The sequence below is a fragment of the Oreochromis aureus genome, linkage group 15, assembly GCF_013358895.1.
Source record: "Oreochromis aureus strain Israel breed Guangdong linkage group 15, ZZ_aureus, whole genome shotgun sequence".
In the NCBI taxonomy this organism is placed as follows: Eukaryota; Metazoa; Chordata; class Actinopteri; order Cichliformes; family Cichlidae; genus Oreochromis; species Oreochromis aureus.
Window position 1 is genome coordinate 3,862,811 of NC_052956.1, and position 24,688 is coordinate 3,887,498.

Below are 24,688 nucleotides of genomic sequence, written 5' to 3' on the forward strand. Positions count from 1 at the left end.
TGATTGAGCATCAGTGCTCAGTGTCTCTGTGCGTGCCCAATGACGACAAGCTGTGTTGCCTAAGGACGCTAGAAAAGGGGCGAGGTAGTGAGGGAAAGGGGGAAGTAAATGAGTGAGTGAGGGCGGGAGGCTTTTGAATGCTAGACAGAAAGTATTATAACGCTGACAATTCCCTATTATGATATATGGTTAATGCCTTTTCAGAGGCTGTGCTTAGTGTTGTACAGACAGATTAGGGCAAGGGTGAGTATGAAAATACTGCCAGTGCGTAGGTGTCCATTTTGCACAGTGTTGTTTTTATTATTTTTGTTGTTCTTTGTAGAGCTCGGTTGAGCCTAAAAGCTTTCATACAGTGTATTAACAGCGACATTTCTGCTGATGGACTGCTTTATCAAATGACTAAACCTCAAATGACACTCCCTTTGTTTTCTTTCTAGGAATATCTTCCGTCATTCCTGAGCTTCTGTTGGTAATAGACAGGTTTGAATTTTCACAAAGGACTGGCTTGCCTGCCATTCCAATTAAAGTGGATCTAGAGCTGTGCTTTCTGTGATAAAGGGGTTCTCCTTTTTTACTCTGCCTCTCTCCAACATTAGAGAGCAGCCCGGCATTCCAGCATTTAGTCTGTACTACAGACAGAAAATTATACAAGGCCTCCTGGGCTTTTACTCTCATTGTTTTTACCATAGTGCAGTCGATTAGTCAGTTTCAGTAAACATCAGAAGCTAGTAAACGGCAAGCAGCCTAATGGGGTGCATTCCCTCTCTCTGCCCGGTCCTGATAAGTTGTAATTGACTGGAACAATTGCACAAACATGATGCATTAGTGCTTGATTAGTTGAAATGACATATGGATTTGTTGATGAGGCCTAAATTGTCTTTTGAACTTCATGCAGTACTCAAACTCGGTTTTATAGGATGTGAACTGTTATGCGTGTTCCTATTAACATCCTGCTTTTTTCTAACGTTTGGGTTGGTTTGGACAGCACGCTAACAACCTTTTTCTAAAATTCTTATTGAGTATTTTGCTCAAACATGCTTTACAAATTTTCACTTGAGTGGTTTTAATCCTTTGGCTTCAGCGGTTATTGGTAATGATACCGACACCTTTTTCCCCTCCTACAATAGAGAAGCTAATCTCTTTGGTGAAGATTAACTTTCCTTCATATAAACTCACCTATCCATGCTCACATCTCTAGAGACGCTTTAAGAGCCGAGTCACATTAGACCACCATAAGAATAGAAATGTGCGGTGACAAGCTTTTTAATTACATCAGCTTAGTCCTAGAATCACGTCTAGGTTAATCACCACATCTCCATTAAACCCGGAGATCAGATGCACTTTTTCTCTCCAAATACGTCACATTTTCAGCAACAAGAGAGAGAAAAGAAATAACAATTTTTAATAATCACTAACCGCAACTTAATGTTCATACTTTTATAAAAATCAAGAATTTGACCCATATTTTGACTTATAAGCAGTCCATGTGGGCCCATAGTTTATCTTTTTTTAGGCGTGTTTGTTTGCAAGTATGTCCTCTACAGTTAAAGGACCTGATCCAGAATGGTTGTAGTTTTGTACATCAAAATCAAAAAATCAAAGATCAACAAAGCTATAGTAAAGAAAATGGATTAGACCTTTCCATCCAAATTCTATCTACTTTTTTACTTTTTTTTGTATCTCTCACATGAAATGCCAATTACTCTGGGACAATTAAATGTTCGGTTCTCTTTCCCATGTAACACTTCCATTTCTGAGGGGCTTTTACTTATTTTATTCATCACTGCATTTTGTCTTTCTTAGGGACAAGTGACTGTAAATTGCTATATTCACAGACCTTGAGCTATTCCCGTTTTGAAGTCGGGTCCTTAAGTATTTGGACAGTGACACAATTTTCATAACTTCCCTACAGTACCTCCCCCACCACCACCACCAGGAGACTTGAAAATAAAGCAATCAAAATGTGATTGAAGTGTCATTTTGGAGCTTTAATTCCAGAGGTTCAAGACAAGTTAGCCTAGGTATCTACACTTAAATGCAGTGTTTTCCTTGCTCAGATAGGCTTTTGAGGGGAGGCAATCAGCCTCTTGCCATATTTTCTGCGTGTTTTCTAGTGATCTGGGAAATAAAAAACAAAACAAAAACAGTTAATGAAAGTCATTAAAAGGAAAAAAGGTAAAATAGAAAAAATGCTGGGGGTATCTCTTTTAGCTCTGGTTAAATCTAGTAGGTTTGGAGCATCATGACATTGAAGTAAGTGTGAATGACCTTGTGTAGCTAGTGTGACCCACCTGACACCACAGCCTGCTTAACAATAATATAAGGCAAGTGTGGGTAAAACTGAAGTGCCCAAGCTTCAGCTTAGATCAGACCAGTAGCTGTAGCCCTAGCTATACTCATGCCCAAAACCAACTCCACTGTGGGCTAGTTTGAGATTACTTTACACACTCGGGGAAAACTGCCATTAGTTAGCATACCTGCCCACAGAGGCGAACTGTTTGGCGTTTTCAGGTGGCCATCATGAATCAAAAAGAAAATATTATATTTGTCTCAAAACCAAAATGTGCCTCTTTTAGTCTATTTGTGATTATTTTGTGTGTCTTACTATGTAACACAATGTTTGTTGCTTTGGCCGCAAACTGATACTAGACGATCAGGTTGTTAGCAACCAAACTTGGCACACATGTGCATCTTAGGGCCTTTAATGTTCTTATCTATATTAGAATTAATGACATCATAGCATTTATATACTTAAAACAACTCATATAACTATTATTTAAAAAAATAGCACCAAGAACATCTAATACCATGCAGAACTTTTTAAATGTGCATGATAAATTATGTTATCCCGTTGCCTGGCAGCCACCTGGTAACAGGTTAAAATGACCTCCTTTTTGCCTTTATGCACCTAAAACACCATACGAAAGCATCCTGTTGTAATGACAGTAACGTCTCTTTTTATTTTCACAAAAGCTGAATTAGAAATGATATAATGGCCACATGTTACCTAGCAACCTAGCAATGGCAAAAATGACCAATTTTTGTATTTCTGCATCTTATCACACCTTATAAGAGCATCATATCATTTTTATTTCACAGCCAACGGCACGAACAGACCAAATAATACTGTAGCATGGGCATGTGCTAGTGCCATCCAATATGTGGCAAGAATCTGCAGTCACATGTCATATTTTATATTAAGATGATTACCAGGATTCAGATGGTCTAAGTTTAATAAATGGCTATTGAATTGTGAAAGGAAAACTGCATATAGAAAGGTGTCTGTGTGGAGGAAAAGAATCTCAGTGTAAACATCGGTTAATTTAATATTCCTTTCTGCCAAGTCCTATTATCATACAGCTGTGACAACCAGAATCCTTTAACAGACTCACAGGGTATCTAATTGGTATCTAATCTAATCAATTTAGCACGTGTAAGACTTTCAGCAGAGTGCAATGGCTATCCCTCACTGTGAATGTGAAATGCCTCCTGATCTTGGCTTTTGTCAGATGGACAGTAAAATGAAACTAGGCCTAGCTGTGCCATTATATCCCAGAGTAATCTAACAGCTAATTTCCATGTAAGACACATGGATTATATGTTATTTTAATTTACCTGTGAAAGTTCACGGGGCTCCGCGAAGGTGTCACCATTTTAATATGTAGCAAAACATGTGCATGCCAAGTGAAACTGTAGAAGTGTTTACAGACGATAAATAGATTAAAACTTAAATGCTACATTATGTTAGTGGCACCCACCTCCTGCTCTAACACAGATCTCTGGAGAGTATAGTGCTCCCGTTTTCTTCACGGTGTTTTATTTTACACTATAGCTGGCTGTTGAACATTACTACCCTTGTCAAAAGACTTCTGCCAGGTGCATGATCATACTTTCTCCACTCCAAGAGGAGTGCTATTACTTGCAAATCAGTCAAAATGAGTCAACCGGTGCAGATCTCTCCACCCCCTCCCACTCCTGACTTACAACATGTGTGTATGCATGTTATTGCTGCAGGCGACAGACCTTTTTCCCCAGAAGGCTTTCATGACCTGCTTTGTATGTGCATGTGTGCGTAGGCTGACATCTTCAATAGTTCTTGGAGCTGCTGGTGCGTGAGGGCATATCTGTCTTCTGTGAAGAGGGCACCACAGGCACTGTTATCCCACTGGCCATTTACTGAGCAGCAGAGAGGAGAAGGACAGGAAAAGATTGATGCTCTGACTGAATTATTTTCTCAGTTCTTCTTTCTTTGGCTGCATTTCCTCTTTGTAATACTACTGATATGCAGTAGCATTACTGCGTGGCAAGGTCTGACACAAAAGAAGCTATTTGTTGCACGTTACATTTTATTTAAGGTTGCTCGAATACAGCAAAAATCACGATCCCAATTTTAGTGAATAGCATGTTATTAATGAAATGATTTTTCTTTCATTTATACTTCATACAGTTATTGAACTTAAAGCATGCCTTTTTACTGGAGGGTTCCCTAATCTTTAAATATAATGGAAATGAAAAACATACTGAAGAATGGAGGAGAGTGTGGCAACACAGGGAATTGCAGCAGGGAGTTTAAAGGCTCAGACTAACAGGTGGCCAACTGGTGGTCGGCCTCCTACGTGGTAAGTTTACAGGTACAAGCAGGGGTGAAAAGAGCCCCAGGAACAGTGGACCTGGTTGTCTCAGGAGACCTGTATAGTAGCCACGGGAAGAGCAACAGAGAAGCGGAGCTAACATCCAGCTGTCCCAACAGAAAGCAGACTGAGCGAGAAACCTAGAGACAAAGGAAGCTGCAGGCAATTGTTAATAATCCTCCTCAGGTTCACTTATGGAAACCCTGTGAGTTTATCTTTCACTATAGAGTTTATTGACCGAAGGCTGTCTGCTTTGTTTTTGGGGTTTTTTTTGTTTGTTTTTGAGGCATCTGTGCTGGAAATGAACAAAGAGCGAGTGATCCAGAGATTTCAGGGAGGGGCAAAAGGAAGGAAAAGGGTGTGTGTGTGTGTGTGTGTGTGTGTGTGTGTGTGTGTGTGTCTTTGGCTTACAATATAAGAACAATCAAGAGTGTAGCTGTGAAAGTGAATACAAAAAGTAAATTAAAATTTGCCGTATCGTGTGGCCTCCATTTTATTGAGGTTGAAATATGTATGTTTCTGTTTCGGTGTTGGTGAATAATCTGCAAATTCTTTGGTTTACCCATTAAAGTAAGTGCTTTTTGTTTACAGTGATGCTTACTGGTGTTGCAGATGGAGGTGCTCTTTGTGTGTGTGCGTGTGTTTGTGTGTTTTCTATTGTGACTTAATAGAATCAGTGTGCTGCACTTAGAAGAAAATTAACCCCTGGTTAACCTCTTTCACCATCACTGAACTTGCCAGGATACTCCCTGAGGTTATTGCTCCAGCCGACACAATAGCAAGAAAGGAAGCTTTCAACCTTTTTTATTGTGTATGGATTGTGTAAATGGTAGAAATTATTTGCCAGTGTAGCTTTAATTGTGCTAAACAGCAGAGGTTTCCTACTGGCAGAGCCAGGCTGCCTGTATATCCCTGTGTCTTTGTGCTAAGCTACACTTACTGTTGCTTTGTTTAAAGTTCAGAAAAGTGGCATAAATCTTCTCACGAGACTCTTGGCAATAAAACGGTTTTATTTTTCAAAATGTTGAAGGAGTCTTTTGAACCAAGAATAGTGGCACGGCCTGAGGTGGAGGTGTGGTGGGTGAATGTGTGAAATGGGAAGGTAGTGACACGGCAATAGAGGGAAGTGACTGATCTCCTTAATTTCAAGAAGCAAGGAGCGGATCATTTATTGATCCAGACATTTCATTAAGTGTCAGTGCAAAGTGTCACATCAGTTGATAAACTAACAGCCGCCTTCCGTTCATGACTTGGAGACCCCGAGGCCGTGCGTCCCACGATGAACTTTCTCTTTTGTCTCCTCCAGCGTTTTATTTGTCATCTCGTGTTTTCTCTTCACTCATTCGTCTGCATATTCTCCTGTCTCCTACTTGAAGCCCACCAAGCATATATGGTACATGCTGCTGCTGCTATGTGCTGTTACATCATAGCTTGCAACCTGAAAAATAAGTAAAAATTTTGTTTGTTTTTTTATTTAAAACCATTGTGATGAAAGTGTTTTTGTATATGATTTCATATATGAAGTCATGCTGTTGGACTGTATATGTAGAAGTGGAAGCAAAGCTAAAGGAAATCAAAGAGTCTATCTCAGACTGGCATCAGTGTTTGTATGAAGCTGAGCTTAAATGGCCTTGAGGCGTTTGAGAGTTATAAGTCAGTTTATCGCATGCATTAATTTGAGTGAGCAAAATTATATCCGCATTTATGAACCCATGAGGGACACACCATATAATTTTGATCTTTTTCTCATGTCCATAAGGATCAATAATTGGTGCAAACTGCACCTGTGTGTATCATGTCTGCACCTAATGTATTCTATACAGAGCATTTTTCATTTGCCGTTTGCCCCACTGGTATTGCTGGTTCAAATGAGTGAAGGCATCCTATTAAAAACCTTTTTACTTATACATCCTCATGATTTGCATTTTAAACAAACCTTTAAACAGGAGCATTTCCTAATATGGTTTTCCTTTTTTTATGTTTGCCTCTGTAAAAACAACATTTAATTCATTAATTTGGTTTAAGTTATCAGGAAGCAATGAACTGGAGTTGGTTCTGCAGTCAGGGCAGGGGATATGCAGCTTTTGTATTGCTTTAATTACTACTCAGTTGAATGATTTAGAAATGGCTGCAATCCCCAGAGAGGGATACAGCTGGGAAAATACAGTTTTTCAAGAATAAGTGCTTGTTGCTAGAGTTTAGAACAGCGTCGCCAAAATAGTGGTACTGTTCCTCATCTGAATTACAACGATGCTTTTGTTAGAAAAAAAGTGGTGACATTTAAGCATGTTCTACCTGGGGATAATTTTAAAGTAAAATAATGTGCATTTTAAGTGAATAATCTGTAGACTTTGAGTGGCATGGTGTTTACCATTTACTTTTACAGCATGTGTGTAGAAAGTCTTTTAAACTTTTAAGTTTGGGTCACAGCTCTTAACTCCAAGCTCCTCCCCATCTGTCTTGGGTGATCAGAGCTGGACTGATCGATACTTCATTAATGTTACTCAATTGAGGCCCCAACTTCAGTCGATTCCAGTGACCCGGGATGACAAAAAGCTGAGTTGGAAGCTGATCTGTTCCTGTCGCGGTGCTTTTTGGTTCTTTTCTTAGTTCTTTTGGAGCGTCATATTTTTAATTCAGATGGTGGATGCAGGTGGAAAATAAATGTGGACAAGGGAAACAGTGGGGATGTAATTCCCAGGGTTGCCCATCCTATACCCATGTTTGCAGCGAATTCATGGTTGCCTACGTACTACATGTATGAAGGAACGTGCACAAAGTCTGGAAATGAAACAGTGCATCGCAAAGGTAATGTCATAAATTTCGAGCTCCTCACAAGGACACAATTTTAAAACCTTTTCATCCAGAGCACTGACCATAACAAATAAATATTTGTTTTATGCTGCTCACAGTGGTAGAGTACCACATATGCTTTTGGTTTCTGGAAAACACAAGTATTGATTTGTTATGGAATAACTTTTTTCGAGAGACATCCTAAGTAATAGGAGTGAGTCTTTAAATTTTGTGACTAGCCTATACTGTATGTCATAAAGTTTACTAGTGGTAATTTGCCTTTTCTCAACTTTCCCCCTTATTCAAAATGTGTCCTTATATCGCCAGAGTCACACTCTCATATTCTGGTTGTTTTTGTAATCTCTTAAATCTGGAAGTCTAATATCAGTGCCTTGTCTTCATTTCTCGAGAGCTGCAGTAAATTGACCTTACATTCAATAGCTTGACTCAATTGGATTCTGCTGTGACTAACACGCACACAAATCCTATGTGGTTATTAAATAACACATGTAAACACAGAAACAAAACCATCTGTATATTCACATATTTTCTTGGGAGCTCGTTTCCCTTAGTCCCATAATTTTGTAATATATTTCCCTGCATGAATGCACCGCTGTGTTGGCCTGCTGTCCCACATGCAAATTCATAGAATAAAATTACAGAGCAAGCTTTCTCTGTAAGCAAGGAAAATTTTGTTCATTGCCATGGAAACACACACTCCACGCCCTTCCACACACACGTAAATAGTGCACGCACATTCAGCAGGAAGGAGGTAAATGGGTTAGTAAACAACAGTGCATCTGTCCAGGTTAGGAGAGAAACATACTTGTGTAGAATGGACCAGGGAAACTCCTCAGACCAGTGCCGCTCACAAAATTAATGGACGTTAAAATTTATCTACAATTTCGACAGGGCCTCAAATTGTTTGTGAAATGTACGTCTAATTAAAAAGGCAGCAATGCTTACAGTGGTGATGACACTTACAAATCAATCATTAATTAAGTTTGTTCATTAAGATGAGTATGTAGTGTGTTAAAAGCTGTATCTCATATTTTAATTTAAAAAAAAAAAGCGAGAGACACAGTGAATTCTACAAGTATATATTGGGCAAAGTACAGACATTAGCAGTCTCTTGGCTATTTTTCTGAACTAACGACCTAACGGCAAAAAGGATTTTATGGATCAAACCAGAGAAGATTGGCGATTCATGTCTGCCACAGTTTAGTTTTATGTCTGTGTTCAACTGATGTTATTCTGAGAAGTACTCATCACTTCATGGTGCTTAATTATGGTATGTGTCATGATTGTAGCTTTTAAACTCAGTAATTGTGGCAGCTTCATTGTCCTTTACATCACTGAAAGTAATAACTCATATCTGGGATATATTCGATCAGCAGTGAAAAGTTTAAGCTTTGCGGTGTAATTCTTCTTCTTTTCTTCTTTGGCATTGTTACATTGAGGAAGTGAGATCATTTTTTTGGCACACAGTGTTTGTCAGCTGATGTGTGAAGGGGTCACAATGAGAGAACATTGCAGTACGATGTAGAGCAGTATTTCTACTTCTTAAAGGATACAGGGAAGAATTGTCATGTGTATTGTATGTCTGAGTTTATAAGTTTTACACTTAGGGAAAAGATGAGAAAAGACTTCATTTATCCTTCCTCACCAAAAAAAGAGAAGTTTAAAAACTATGAATTTGATGATAAAACTGGAGTAAAATAAGATTAGTCTTTCTTTCTTTTCAGCTTAGCCGCTTATAAAGCCTTGAAAGTTACTCGTCCCTAACAAAGAAGGCATCAAGCACAGAAATCCCTCATCTTTTACTTTTTAATTAATTAGGATTGTATGTTAGTTTTTCAGATGTTAAACAAGTAATATAGCCAATGTCTAAAATGAACAGTGGACTGTGGTTTTGTGGCGCATCCTGTAAACTGGCGTCCAGTGAAAATAACCAGGTGTTTACTGTTGCCCACAAGGACTCCTGTTAAGCATTAGTAACAAAGATAAAAGATATTATTCTCATAAAATGTTGAACATTTAATTTAAGAAACTTTCCTTTCTTAAAACTTTAACATTAATCAGCCCAATGGGTTTTAGATTATGTAGGCCAAGAACTGATTAAGAATTAATAGTAGCTGAATGGATTGATTACCTTGATTTTGTTTCTCTAGCTTAAAGGTATTCAGTAAGTATGACTTAGCACTGATAATGTGGCATTGAATCCATATTCCTAGCATATGCAGCCTATCTGAGGTGGATACACTTTATGGGCTTGTGTATCACGAGAGAATAAAACTAATGAATAGCATACGTACACCGCATTTCATAATGCTAATGGTATGTGGTTCTTCAGAGAGACTATAAACTGTATGATCTGGACAATAATGACAAGGCTTTGGGGTATTTACTGGGTCTATTGTGCTAAAGACCCAGTAAATGTTACTAGGTGAGAACTAGTAAGGTGGCCATCAGTACTTTTAAAGTGAGTAAACTGAGCAAGGTACTCAATCAGACATAAATCGGCCACATTCACATTTATAGCCTTTATATAAAAAGACAGCAGCTCATTGGTTTGTGAAGTCTCGTCTCTAAGCTTTGAGCTGAGCATTTGGACCATTGCCAGCTTAGTGGCTGTAACTGAGAAACTGTGGGATGACCGCACACTCTAAAGCACATCCTCCTTTCTGATTTTTTTTTTCCAACTCTATTAGGGCCCATTATTTATAAGATGAGCATTGTGTAGATAACATGAGACATAAAACTAGCAATTGAAAGGTTTTTCTTGGGAACCCGAGGCACCGATCCCTGGTGGCCATTACAAAGAATCCTGCTTTAAAGTAGCTCAGCATTGGTTTACTTTTCAGACCCTAAAGCTATGTCCATATATTATAAGGTTTATAATTCAGATGACATCTGATTAATGGAAAGGAAGTCTGAAATGGGTTTGGATGTGACTTAAGAGTGGTGATCCAATTACAGTGTATCAGAAACATTGATTCACAATTCTTCCCAAAGGCATTGCCAGAGTATGCTGCTGATTTTTTCCATTGGTGTCACTGAACTGATTTATTTATTTAATACTTGCTTGCATGGCAGCTTGGATAGCAGTCTCCTGGGGCTTCTGCTTTCAAAACGTGTGTGAGTGCGTGTGTGTGTGTGTGGACCCGTACATGCACCGTGGATGGGTTAGACACTTTTAATTATTACAAAGTGCTCTGGTTCTCTTTCCCTTCGTCTTCCCGTCTCCCCGCCCCCATCAGCATATCTCCCCTCTGTGGTTGGCTCTTCATGCTCTAACGATTTTCATGCATTATTTAAGAGCTCACAATGACGAGTCATCTGCTGCCATTCCGACTCACCTTCTCTTCTCTCAGTAGGATGCTTCATATCTTGAATGGTGATAGCTGACCTCAGTAAGACCTCTTGTACTGAACTTTTATTTGTTTGTTTTGGTTTATGTGACAGTAGATGGAAACTGTGGGATGTATGCACCCAGGGAAATGAAGGGTCAGCAGAAAATTAGCCACTTTATATGAAGAAGCTGTGTTTTAAAACACCCAAAACAAAACAAAAACAAAAATGCACGCACCAAGGTAAAAGTTGAGGTAAGAAAGCAATATTTTCTCAGCAGAAATTGAAAAGAGCCATGCTGTGACTAATCGCTGGACTTGGCAAGGTGACGGTTCTACGTTAATACCAGCAACCTAATTCTGAAAAGTTGGGCAGCTGTGTAAAAATGAAAAGAAAAACAGAATGCAGTGATTTGGAAATCTCACATACCCATGTTTTGTTTGCAACAGAACATAGAAAACATGTTTTGAACTGCCAATATATACCATTTTAAGAAAACATTAGGTAATTTATGGCAGCAAGACATCATAAAAACATTGAGACTTGGCCATGTTTACCACTGTACAGCAACCCCTCTTCTTTTAACAGACTGTAAACATCTGGGAACTGAAAAAATGAAGATATGAGATTTTAGCTGCTCAACAGTCCTGTGTCGTTTTTGCTTTTTTCATGATGTGCCAAAAATTATCTATTGAATGGCCCAGACAGCACTCAGTCCTGTTCAGCACCAGGACTCTTCTATTATGGTGCCATGATGTTGGAATAGATGCAGTATGTGGTCTTGCTTTGGGGCTTTTAGCCTTTCTTTTGGTGGGACAGTGTAGAAAAGACCAGAGGAAGTTTTATGCACGATCTTAGGGTTTGTTTGTTTTGATGCAGTGCCACCTCAGGGCCCAAAGATCATGCACATCCAGTATTGCTTTTTGGCCTTGTCCCTACGCACACAGATTTCTCCAGATTATCAGACTCATTTGATCACATTATTTATGGAAGAGAGTGAGATGAGGCCAACTTTACATCATGGAACATTATTCTGAAATTGTTGCACAATTTGTAGTCACAGTTTTTGCAGATTTGTGAACCTATGCCCATCTTTACTCCTGAGAAACTCTGCCTCTTTAAGATGCTCTTTTTGTAACCAATCATGCTACTGACCTGTTGCCAGTTAACCTAATTAGTCCCAAAATGTTTCTCCAGCTGTTTTTCAGTACCCCTTACCGTTGTTTCTAGCCCTTTGTTAGCATTATTCAAAGTTTGTGGAGATGTTTTGCTGCCATTTAATTCAAAAGGCGCTAATATTTTATTTCTAACATTTGATATGTTTTCTATGTTCTGTTGTGAATAATTTTACACAACTTTTTCAGAATTGGGGTTGTATATCCGGAAGGTTTAAAAAAAGTGGTCAAAACTGAGCATTATGACTACATGAAAAGTGCACACACATTGTTGCTGTGATGCCACTAATGTGAAATATCTGCTTACAGAATCCGATGTTTGTCTGGATTATTTCTTCATTGTTGCTCTCTTTGTCCTTCCCTGGCCCTTCCTCTTATAACAAAGAAACTATTCCAAGTGCCAGTCATGCCTGAAGAATAGAACTGTGCGCCTGCTCCATAGCGTACCCTCCAGCTGTCATCTCTTTTCAGATCAGATCAGGAGGAACCAAAAATGAAAGGTGCATTCCACCTTAAATCTAGCTCAGACTGCAGCCCCTGCACCTGCTTGAGAGAGGCTTTATGGCAAATTGTGGGCACGATGGCACGGTGTTGTTTTGTGGTGGTAGGGTGAACTCTGGCTCATATTGCCCCTAGTTCTGCAGTCCTCCACGGATGGGAAAGGTGGCCATTTCATCTCTTACATTATTATATTAAAGTGTCTTAAATAGCATTTCTATTCGCTTATTTTTTGAATATTTTTATATAGGATCAGAAGGTCTGCTCTTACTGTGCATGAAAAATGCTACTAGCTCTGGATTTTGAACAGGATTAGTCCCCCAGTGTGACACATATCTAGCCTGCTGAATGGTTGGACACTTAATAAATGGTGAAAGCAGTAAAAAATTTAAGAATTCAAGGCAGCACTTAAGTGGATACCAGTGTGAGTTTAAATAACCAGGGACAGATGGATTTCACTTCTTATTCTTCGGATGCAACATGAGAAATTAATTGTTACTGACAGGAGAAAGACAATAATGTAAAGTGATGCCTCAGAGGAGGTCTAGATAAAATTATAATGCTGCATGCTTTATTGCTTCAGCCCTCCGGATGCAGAATCATACGTTGTTTTTGTAAGGTATATGTACGTGATTAAAATCTTTGGAACGACATACAAGTATGCTATGGATTTCTAAACACAGCTGAAGAATAGTCTTGTGTAAATAGCTGTTTGCTGCAATAATTGTAATACATTATCTGGCATCAAGTGTACTTTATTCCTTTCTGAGCTGTCTCCTGTGCTGGTTGTGGCTGACAGCAGTTTCGTGACTGGTCATTAAGAGGGTCACTAGAGAACACCATTACCAAAGATGAGGCCCATCAGCAAGCACTGGTTGACTAATTATCCTCTTTGTGTTGTCTATTTCTGGGAGACCAAATATAGCTTTCGGTTGGTGCAATAGTTGTCATTGCTTTTCTGTTCTCATTATGGACAAGTACTTAACATAATGTACATATACTGTGTGCATAATCACATCTCACGTTTAGAGTGGAAAGATGAAACCTGGCTAAAAGCATTGGAGGGGAGAGAGGAATGTGAGATTTGAAATTTGACAGACAGCATGCAGGCATATCCTGATTTCCTTTCAGTGTGTGCCTATTCATATCTTTGTGGGGAGCGAGAGTATTCAGGCGAAAAGCTTTACTCAGTATGTGCAGTACAGTGTGATCTCTGCCTAATAATTTTAAGGAGCTGTGATCCTTAAGTCCTTTGAGAACCAAGCTTACATATGTTATTGATTCTGCATAAAATCCCAATTTGGCCGATTTAGATCATCCAGTGGCAGAATTATAAAGCCTAGTAGTTTATGAATATTAAAGAGTCCACAGTGGACTAACAGTTCAAATCACAGCTCAGCTCATGTAGACATGTGGTCTTATCTTCATGACTTTAGAGTACATTGCATGGACTAACCGTAATTAATATGTGCCTAAACTTATTGTTACAATAAGGTTCATTATATATATTTTTGTACTTTATGAGGTTTCCCCCCCAACACCCTTAAGCAAGACATGTACCCATAATGTGGAGTGTGGCTGTGTAAGCAGGTCCAGGTCCCTGCAACGTGAGTAATATTTTTGTTAGGAACTGAGCAGATTTTTCTGTATTTATTTTTTTACATTTGGGAACAACTTGTTTCTTTGGGCTTAGAGTCTGTGTGTCTCAGCCACTCATGGTAATGGCTAAAAAACTGACTTGTGATGGGGCCCTATGTGTTTTTTTCTTTCACAGTCTTTCTGTATCTGTCCTTCACTCTGACTTTGTTGCTGTGGTTTGTGTCTGCTCTGAAAAAGCAGCAAATGAAGGCAAATGCCTTGAAGTTTTACTGCATTTAGCATTCTTGTTGGCTTGCTGTGACACTTTAACTGTACTTTCAAAGATCAGGCTTTGGTTTGCTCTTTCCTCTCAAAACCCCAAGCACCATCTGTTGTCATTAGTGTCTAACATCCATGATATAGCAGGACTGCTGTCTCTGTCTGCCTCTTCCCTGTGATCTATGTCACCCGCTGCTTATTACCCTTTGAGGAAGGCCAAATGTCCACATTTAAATGCAGTGAACTTGTAATATATGCTATGACTCTATGTGGGCAAGGAGAGATGGTTTGTATAAAATGTACAGTATTTATTTTATTTTTTTAAAGAAGCAAAAATGAGAAATGGATTTTTCTAAGCATTAGTCATTGTGGAGGTGTGTTGTTTTGGGTTATCTGTCCAAAATGCAAGATTTCTGTTAAAACAAAAAAGCTAGCCTTGTGAACATTTTGTGCTTGCTTCAATTAATATTGTTCCATCTTGTCTCTTTTCCTTTCCCCTTTTCCTCACAGATCATGTAAAGCGGAAGGTTCGGAGGCGGCCATCGTGGGGGCGGGGCATCATACGGAAAAAGAAGAACTACAAGAAAGGGACAGAGGAGGAAGAGGAGGAGCCTGAAGCAGAGGTGGAAGCAGCAGGGCCCAGCGACTCATGTTTAACACAGGATGAGGAATCATCTTGCGATATTACAGGTCCCCAACCCAATGGCCATCATCCACATGTCCCCTCCACAGAAGAAGAAAGCTCCAATGAACCCCCTGTTGCAGCTCCCGATAAACCTCCAGATGCTAGCGAAGCCAGAGAGGCGCCAATGCCTAAGGTTGAGGAGCCTGCAGCTAAAGAAGCAGAGCCCGAGATCACAGGGAAACACACCGAACCACATTGCCTTGGTGGTAGTTCTCAGCCCAACATAGATGGGGATAGCGAGGCCAGTCGGGCTCTCTTCCAGCCTTTGATTGAAATGTCGGTGTCTTCAGATGCTGAGGACCAGCCTAAGCACACAGAGGTTCTCCTGGTTTCACAAGTGGACTGTGTGAATGGAAATGAGTCAATGGACAGCCTTGACTTGCAGAGCCTCAAGGGGAGCAGTGAGGCAGAGACAAGGACTCCTCAGAGCACGGCTGAGGGCTCTAATAGAGCTGAACAGGATGAGCACAAAGACAAAAATGAGAGCAAACCAACTCAGGAGCAGCATCCTCAGGATGGAGTGGCAGTAACGGAAACTGTTGAGGAAGATCATAACAAAGAAGGTATAATGCCAGTCTAAGAGTTCCAGCATTAATATTGGTTAACACAAATGTAGAGCTTTTGCTTGCAGTACACTCTTTTCATTATTAATGCTTTCTCACACTTTCAGAATCCAAATATATGTGATGAGTTAAAAAGAGCGAGATGCAATGTCAGGGCTACTTGTTCTGATCTCTTAATTTGACTTGCTAATTTTTAAATTCTAAATGTGTTTTTATGCAACGCTAACAAACATCTGTGAGTTTTTAGACATTCAGCCAGTGGGTTGCCTAGCACTTATCTATGATAAATTACTGTTGTGATTATCATCCAGTTTTTCTGATTTATGCTTGGTTTAAAATAGGACGCAAGACTCAGTAGTGAAACATAAGTAGCATTAGCATTTATAAATACTATTCTTGGCTTGGATGCATTTCATAGCAGAATGCCATGGGCTTGAAAGTTATATGGATATGCTACACCTCCTGATATGCATCTTTGGATGGTTTTCAATTTTTAGATTTTCAGCAGTGGCTGCCTTTCCTTTGCTCCAATATATTTAGTTTCTTTGCCATGAAACCTTATGCCCTTTCTACTGGGATGTTGTGTTCAAGTCAGAGATGAGCAATAAGTTTTTGTTTGATTATGGGCCTGTGGTTTGGCTTATGATGAGGCCAGCTGGAAGGCTGAGGTAATGGTGCTGATAAAATATGAAGAAGCCATCAGAGGGTGACATGATCGGACAACAGAACACAAACTGTGGCTCCTGAACCAATAGAAAAACTAAGCTACTCCACCCCCATCTCATTAAACACTGAGGCATGCCTTTTGTTTTCATCGTGTGTCTTGAACCTTTGTAATAGATGGAAAGGAAAGAAGCCAGATGTGAGATATTGTACACTTTAAAGCTGATAGTAGCTTCAGATCATTTGTTTTTCTGCTGTATAGTTGCACTGAACCTGTAGCCATGACATTTTACATGTATTTTTCTTTGAATAGCTTTTGAATGAGAAGAACAAAACTGCATCAATTTAGTTAGTTTGCTTAGGTTATTCAGTTACTCTTGATTGCAATTAAATATTTAATATTTCTTTGGTAATTTATTCATTTGTCTTGTCATCGATGTCTTCGAAGTGGGGACATTCAACAGTAGCTCATCAGAGCAGTTGAAGGAGTCCGCTGAAAGGACCGAGGAAGAGCCACAAGCAGTCCCTCCCCATCCTCCAGTGGTAATTGACCACCAGCGACTTTTGGTAAGAATTTTATTTTTTAAGAAAATAAATAAACCATTATGGCCATAACAGGTGTAGCAGCACACCACATGCACTTAAGCTTCCTTACATTCTTGAAAATACTGTAATTTTTATTGGGGGTTTTTCCAAGGTTTGGGATAAAGTGCTCGAAATTGCTTAAAATTGTAACTGCACTGCTTTTGTGATGAATTGCTTTCTGACTGAATAGTTTGCCTCTTTGAAAAAGAAAGAAAATAAGTTGGTGAGAACCTCTTCTTTTCCATAAAATAAATACGACTCCACTCAAGTATCACCTGCTGCTTGGAGCCTCTGTGTTTGGCTATAGTGTGAGCTGCTGGTGCTTTTGAAATATATGCCTTGTGATGGAACAGTGGGTGGGACATGACAACATGCTGGGAGGTGGCAGGTTTAATGAGCGTTAGTTTGATGATGAAAAAGACAAGGTCATGGTTGAAACAAGAGCAAAATCTGTAAGAGTGGCCTCCTGTAAATTCTACAGGATGTGGTGGGGGAGCTTTTGTCACTGTAGCTAGGCTAGCTGTCACCATGGGTATGTTATCCAAGTATTATGGGGAAATACAGTTTTACTGATGTCTGTTTAATTGAGCATCAGTGTAACCATCTTTGACATAGGTCGAGAATTAGATGTGGTCTAATGTTACTATTGTGGAGCTGTTATTCCTGGTTTAAGAATGCTAGTCTTGTGAAAGCCTAATGAAATACATCTGTGTATGCGTTTGTACTGGAAAAATGAATAAAGGTTATGTTTTAATCTTTAAGTAGCCCAGCATAGTTTGATACATTATTCTTTACGGTGTTTTACTTGAAATTGTCATTCTTTTTGGAAAAAATATTGTCAAAATATTTATTTAAATAGATCAATGCGATCAAGTATGATCAGTATCAAGTATTTATGAGCACCTCATTTATGAGGCGCTGGCGAAGCTCGAAAATACCTTTTTCCAAGCACTTTTTAAGCATCTTATCGTTTAAACACTAAAATGTTAACAGAAAATAGTGACCCTTAAATGTTGCTGAAATGGCAGCTTAATAATTCAAAGCTTGTTTGATTCAGACTGAGACATTTTCTTCAACTGTCTGTTGTGACTTTATTTTAGTACTGCAGCAGTTGTATTCAGCATTTCTAATTAAAATACAACAAAAAAATTCTACTTGAAAGTGTATAAACACTGGCCTCTGGTCTGCATTCGCTTATGCTTAAATAATTGGCTGAGAAAAGGCTCTCTCACACACACACACACACACACACACACACACACACACACACACACACACACACACACACACACACACACACACACACACACACACACACACACACACACACACACACAAATAGTACTCAAACATTTTTTAACTTCTTTCAACCATCAAGACTTCAGCTTTTTAAAATCCTGTCCACACCTCATTGCCATCTTGTTGATTTTACACAGCCATCATTCTGATTCAGACCATGAAGGATGTAACAGCTGGTGTGATTTGGCACTGTGCACTGTTACGCATTTGAGATTTAACAGGTAGTGTGATCTGTATAAAAAATGTTCTGGTAACACAAAGACAAACATTTTGTAATGAGGAAATAGTCACAATAAATGTCAATAAATGAGCATTTCTTATGATTTAAATCAATTAATGTATCCAGTTAGGATTTCAACTGTTTCTAATCCGAGTTGCTTTGTTAGAGGACTGGAAGAAGATTGTAGGATCTTGCAAAAATATTTAAACAAATTAATTTAATTCCCCCCCCAAAAAGAAATGCGCAGTAGCCAATCCAATTAGTAGATATTCTTTAGAATTTTCATATAAGTAATACTGGTGTTATAAAGATGGGATAAAAATAGGGTTGCCCCTTTTTTGGTAAACACAAATAGCTTCACTTTGATCACTTTAAAACTATAAAATATAAATGTTAAACAAAGATGTATTAGTTCCAACACTACCAGCTGTGTACTGTCACATTTGAAAGTGCATAATTAGATTTTGATTATGGAGAAGATGAGCTATAATCAAAAATGTTGAAAATATGCTTTTGTTTAGTCTTATTTAAGTTCATTTGGCTACTTGTTGCAATGCTGTTAACAGTCTGGGGGAAAGGCTTGCTTTTTATGTTTTCTCCTCCCTTCTGTAATGGAAACAGCTGTGGCTCATTTGTATTGTCTTGATTGGTCACTCTTTGAATTATATGAACCATTAAATCATCTTGTTTGTGCATATTTTTATATGCAAGTGAAACTCTGAGAGGGAGCCAGTATGAGGTTTGTTCTGACCAGTGTTGGAAATTGCACTGTCAGTCGTGTTCATACATATGGCTGATAAAACTGCAGATGTTTAAAAATTGCTGCTTTTCGCATCAGGATTACTAATCGGTTAGCCTGGTTCTGCTGGAGGTCTCTTCCTGTTAGGAGAGTTGTTCCTTTCCACTGTTGCAAAGTACTTGTAACATTTCTCTGCAATAGTGAAACATAAAGCTCCTTGAAGTTTTATGTTGCACTATGAATTGGTGCTATGTACTAAATGTAATTGAACTGAATTGATTTACATTTTAATATGTGTTTTATTGATGTAAAACACCAGTTTATTGTTGGGTCTGAGATATTATGCAGCCATTTGCAGCCCTGGCAGATTGAGCACTCCTCTCTGACTCTGATGCAAAGTCGTAAACAGGCAAGCTGCAAGTAAGTTGCACAAAGAAAGAAAGGGGAAAAAACACAACAGTTTTTAGTAAACTTTTATTAAATGCACAAGTTGCACAACCTCATCCATTCAGTTTTAATTGATGTTAAAATCAATTATCATTATCATTATCTACATTGTCTTGCCTTTAGACTATTCAACGTTTCTAATTTAATCAACAGGTAGATTACGCCTGGAATGTCCCACGTTTTAACTTATACCTTTGTGTAACTTTATTCAACTTTTCCTATATTCTAAAGTCTTTGGAAAATTAGAAATAGAATTAGAAAAAAAATTCCATTGGAATATCAGAAAAAAAAAATACCAGAAAACATTGTTTTTTTTCTCTCTCTCTCTCGCTCTCACTCTTTTTTTTTTTTCTTTTTTTTTGAATGGGATTTAAGGTATTGAGGTTGAGGATGCGCAATCATGGGTGACCAGCCTTAAGCTTTCACCAGATCCATAGGTCTCTTCTGGAGCTGATGCTGTCACACTGCCCTTCTCAGATGAATAACTCCTTAAGCTTATCCCTCCTTTTCATTCATGCTACAGTTACGCCACCGTCGCTTGTCGCCTTCCATCTTTCAATTATCGACCTTTTGTATCCCTGCCCTCTGAACATAGGAGGGAGCCAATTACAATGGAAAGGACGAATTTCACATCTTTCAATCAACAGGTGTTGTTCCAGCTAAATTTGAAGGAAACAAGGTTATGACTCAAACATGAGCTTCTCTCTGCCCCACTAGATCTGCCAACTCGTCCCAGGGTGTGTTCAAGTAAGTGGAAGCATGTGAAGCAGCTCCGTGGTACTTTGCACTGTCACGCCAGGGTCCCACCTAATACCCCAAGTGTAAATTGGAGCCTCGGCTCAGTGGGCCCCCTTGACAGCACTTCCCACTGATCGGATGGTTGGGGAAGGGGGCGCTGGTTTTACAGCGCTCTGTGTAGTGTAATTGGTGTAAAAGAAGTGTCCTTCTGACATGTGCTTACGTCTTTCCTCAACGCTCCGAAGAGACATCCAACTATCAAGCCATTATCTAGTGGCTTTTACACACATCCCATGGGGATGATGGGGACCGTAGGGGTACATATCTCTTCGAGCTGAACCTGACTCCATCTTTCAGCCTGATTGACAGGCTTTTTAGCTGGCCTGATCTTAGTGCTTCAACTGGCTGCCCCTATGAACAGCCACACATAGCACTAATCTGGAGGTTTATTTGTTAGCAGGGGGAAGAAGGGAGATATCTTAAAGAAACAGATTGTGAAAAGAGGGGACTGTGAATAATTGCTTTTTCATCCCAGGCTTACGGAACAAATTGAATTTCCGGTGCGCAGGATGAGAGTCGCCATTTAAGCAGATATTTGCTGGCGGGGCTGGGACTGGCACGGTGCCTGATGTGTGTTAGGGCCCACAGTGAGTGGTGTACTGTTCCCTCACTCTTCAGTTGTATTCATTGATTGTAGAAGCCTTATTATTCCTGACTTTTAACTTGATGGAAGAGGCTCTGAAATCTCTCTGGAATTAAATACCATCAGAGTGTTATGAGTTTGTTCACAGACCCTACACGCAAAGCCTGTAGGACGGAGATGGTATTATTTCAGTATTCACACCCTGCCTTTCAGAGCCATTGCGCAGTTATTTGCTCTGATTCACTTAGTAAAATCAAGTTCTGTTATTGCCAGTTTCTCTGAAATGATGCTTGATGCTGTCTGGATCAAAATGAATTCCTCAGTATGAATAAATAGGTCCTGAGGCTTGTTTCTCTCCCTACTCCAAAACGTCTCTCATTCTCAGCTGTTTTCTTTCATCAATAATCAGACACTTGTCCACAGATGGGCTAGGAGAAGTGGTGCTGAGGATTGCAGATGAGAATTCAGTAACAAGAAATCCAATCTGGCCCCAGCAATTTTTCCTCCATCTCACCAAGAACACACAGATTATCGTCTGCTCTGCTGTTTCCTTTAGCAGCTGCCCAGAAAAAGCCAGTGTTTCTAGTCACTGGCACAGTATGGAGTCTTTCTGGCTTGATGCTTAGTTTCTACAGCATGTCAGGATTTCCTGTTTTAGAGAAGCTTGTCAACAGAAATGGCCCTGCTTCAGTTTGTCATCTCCCTTCATTTTTTAGTATTGATAACAGCAGGGGCCCCCTTTGGCGAAGTAGCCATGCCTCGTGCCTGTTCAAAAGAAGACAGCTTAATAGTAGTGCCGGACCATCGTTTTGATTGTCAATAAAAATAGATGGTGTTTGAAGTGCTTCTTTTATTTTTATTCATTCCCACTGATTGCTTTGACACATCTCCCATTTGCATGTAATTGCATATCTGTGCCTCTTGGCTATGCAGGTGAGGGTCACTTGTTTGCTCACACAACATAAACATACCAGTTAGTCTGTCTTATTTCTCTTCTAATAGTTTGCGGCCAGATTTATTGTGCCCTTTTGCATTTCTCCCATCTCATGCATCTCCTCAACCTTTGGCTTAGGGTTATACTGTGTGGGATTTTGTACGTCTTAATACCCATACAGTACATGAAGATGGTATTTTTAATGTCTGGTTACAATGTATAATATCAGGGCTGAAACAAACAGTTTGTCCTGTTCCCTGAAAGAGAGGACAAGAACAAGGTACAACACATAAGTATAGGATAGCACTCCACCGTGTGTCCTGGCTGAAGAAACCTGTATTCATGTCTTTAATGTAGAAGCCTTGTGATGACATGCGCACGGCCCTGCCTGCACATACACCCTGCCATCACAGTCAAGCCGAGGTGCGCGGCAGGGCAACCTTGTGTTGTACCTCGTTCCTCTCCTTCAGGGAACAAAGTCATAGATATAACTGTTCCTTTTCAGCCGATTTACTCGGGACAACACATAAATATGGGACATGTATACAGCAAACGAACTGGAGTCGGACCACTAGCACCTTAGTGCGTGGTAGATCCAGCAGAAAAGACAGCAGGAACCTCCAAACAATAGGACTGAACAAAAGAGTGCGGTGATGCCCAACTAGCTGCAGCACAAATATCACCTACGCGGGGACCCCTTTAAAAAGAGCACATCAGCTTACATTCCCCTGGTGGAATGTGCTCTCACCCCCTGGGGCAAAGTGAGACCCTTGGTGCTGTACGCACATGAGGTAGCTTCCATAATCCAGTGGGACAGCCTCTGTTTAGACAGAGCTCTACCTCTTGCTGTATTAGCGAAGCAGGTAACATAAATGCACACACAGAGTGCGCTCAATGTAGGTAGATAGTGCACGCACCGGACACAGAGAATGAGGCATCCACTGTCATGAGAAGAGAAACCGCACCCCTGAGGACGGGGCCGAACAGAAGAGTTCTGCCCTGCTTGCTTCGGTTTAGTGTCCATTTCAAAACGCTGCATAGGAAGACTCAAAATTAGCGCACCGCAGGCAGCCTACGCAGCAGCTGCACGGTGGAGGCCAACACCAACAGAAGCCGTTAAGCTAAACTTAAGCTGGCAGGACACATAGCTAATTTGCTTTAGCAAGCCATCCCAACTCCGCAGAGGTGTTCTTAGCGAGGTGAAGAATGTAAGAACTGGGGGATGATTTGATGGCAGGTGGTATACCTGGCTTGCATCAAGGTTTCTTCAGCCAGAAAACGCAGGGATGTGATATCCCATACTTACGTGTTGTACCGAGTCAATTGACTGAAAGGTAACAATCCTGTTAAGATGCTATTGCAGTTGTTAATTTATGGGCAGGCTGCGATTCCAGGTCAGTTATCTTGTGTGTGTTAATAATGTATCGTGAAAGTAGGTCTGTAGTAATGAATTTCAAGCCTCCGCCACCTCCTCACTGCTCAAATCCTATGATAACAAATACCTGCTGTAACGCTTTAAGCTGCACTGCTTATTCAGATGAATCCAGCTTTACCAGGCTGTACAAGCTTTTGTATATTCCAAAAGCATACCCTCATAATGCACAGACGGTGTGAAATGCTTAGTGCTCGGTCAGCATCTTTCACTGTTTAACACTTTACTCTTCCTGCACACTGGTTGCACGACACATGGAAAGGAGTTTGTATTGATTACCCTTTATTTCCCTTGAGCTCTCCCCAAAGTTTAATCTTATCAGTTCATTAGCAAATCCTTTTCCATAACCTTGACCTAAATCTTTTCTGTATTAAATTTTTCTCCCCTGTGCATTTGTTTGGTAAACATATCTTCATCTGATAATTTTGCTGGGTGTATGTGGAGGTCTGTTTGGTGTTCTTCTCCTTTATTACCTGGTGATATTGGATCTCTCCTGTCTTGAGTCTGTAAAATATGAAATTTCTTTCCTCCTTTTCCTTCCTTATTTTTTCCATCTTATTATCTTTTCCCCCCCAATTGTAATTTTTATCTTGTAATACTTTTTTTTTTGCCAAGGACTTGCCAAATGAAACCTGCAGATTTTAAATTTGGTCATTTTCACATATCTCAATGTTCTATATTCCTACCCAGACTCTGTGAAAGTATTTCATGTCATGTATGGACTATTTGATTTATAAGGCTCATATTGTTATCAGTCTTTTTGAGTAAAAAAAAAAAAAAATACTCATTGCTCAGATTTTTTCCTCCTAATTGAGATTGAAGCCATGTGCTTCAGGACATTTTAGGTCCTGAGATAAAGTTTGAACTATCCCAGGCAGCTCTATTCTGTAGAACAACATTTAAGATGTATTAGGAAAACCACTAGGATTGACATTTCTAGATTAAAGTCTTAGAATAGTTTAATTTACCCCCTGCCCAGGAAACCAGCCCTTAGGTCTCTAAGTTTTCTATCAATTAAAGTTAACTCCTTTATTGATCTTTGTGTGTGAGAGAATATAATAACATTTATATACATTTATTTTGATTCGTGATTTATAATTTTTGTGTATGTGTGTGTGTGTGTGTGTGTGTGTGTGTGTGTGATTCTGAATTCAGTGTTCTACTCATTGTGTAAGTGTCTGAGTCACTGCATAAACCTAATGGCACACAGAGCATGATGTGTTCATTTACATAGGTAAATATTAAAATCATCAGTTAGAAGAGAGTAATGCCGTTCTTAAACAGTATCAGTGGACTCATTTTATTCAGATATTAGATTGCATACTTTGCACAAAAGACGTTACCATATATAGCAACGAAAAACCTTTTTTCCTCCTATACTAAAGTAAAGAGAATTCACTGTAATCTAATGGCATTTTCCTGTAAAGCCAAGCGT

The 24,688-nt window shown here is 39.5% G+C and overlaps 1 protein-coding gene across 2 annotated transcripts in view; it reads left to right on the forward strand.

The window, feature by feature from the left end:
* atad2b (ATPase family AAA domain containing 2B) overlaps window positions 1-24,688 on the forward strand; it is an 83,160-nt gene that overhangs the window by 43,200 nt on the left and 15,272 nt on the right. For both annotated transcript variants that reach the window (XM_039598653.1, XM_039598652.1), the window contains 2 exons: window positions 14,816-15,553; window positions 16,665-16,783. In XM_039598653.1, the coding sequence (XP_039454587.1) occupies window positions 14,816-15,553; window positions 16,665-16,783 (857 nt within the window). The remainder of the gene's footprint in view (window positions 1-14,815; window positions 15,554-16,664; window positions 16,784-24,688) is intronic.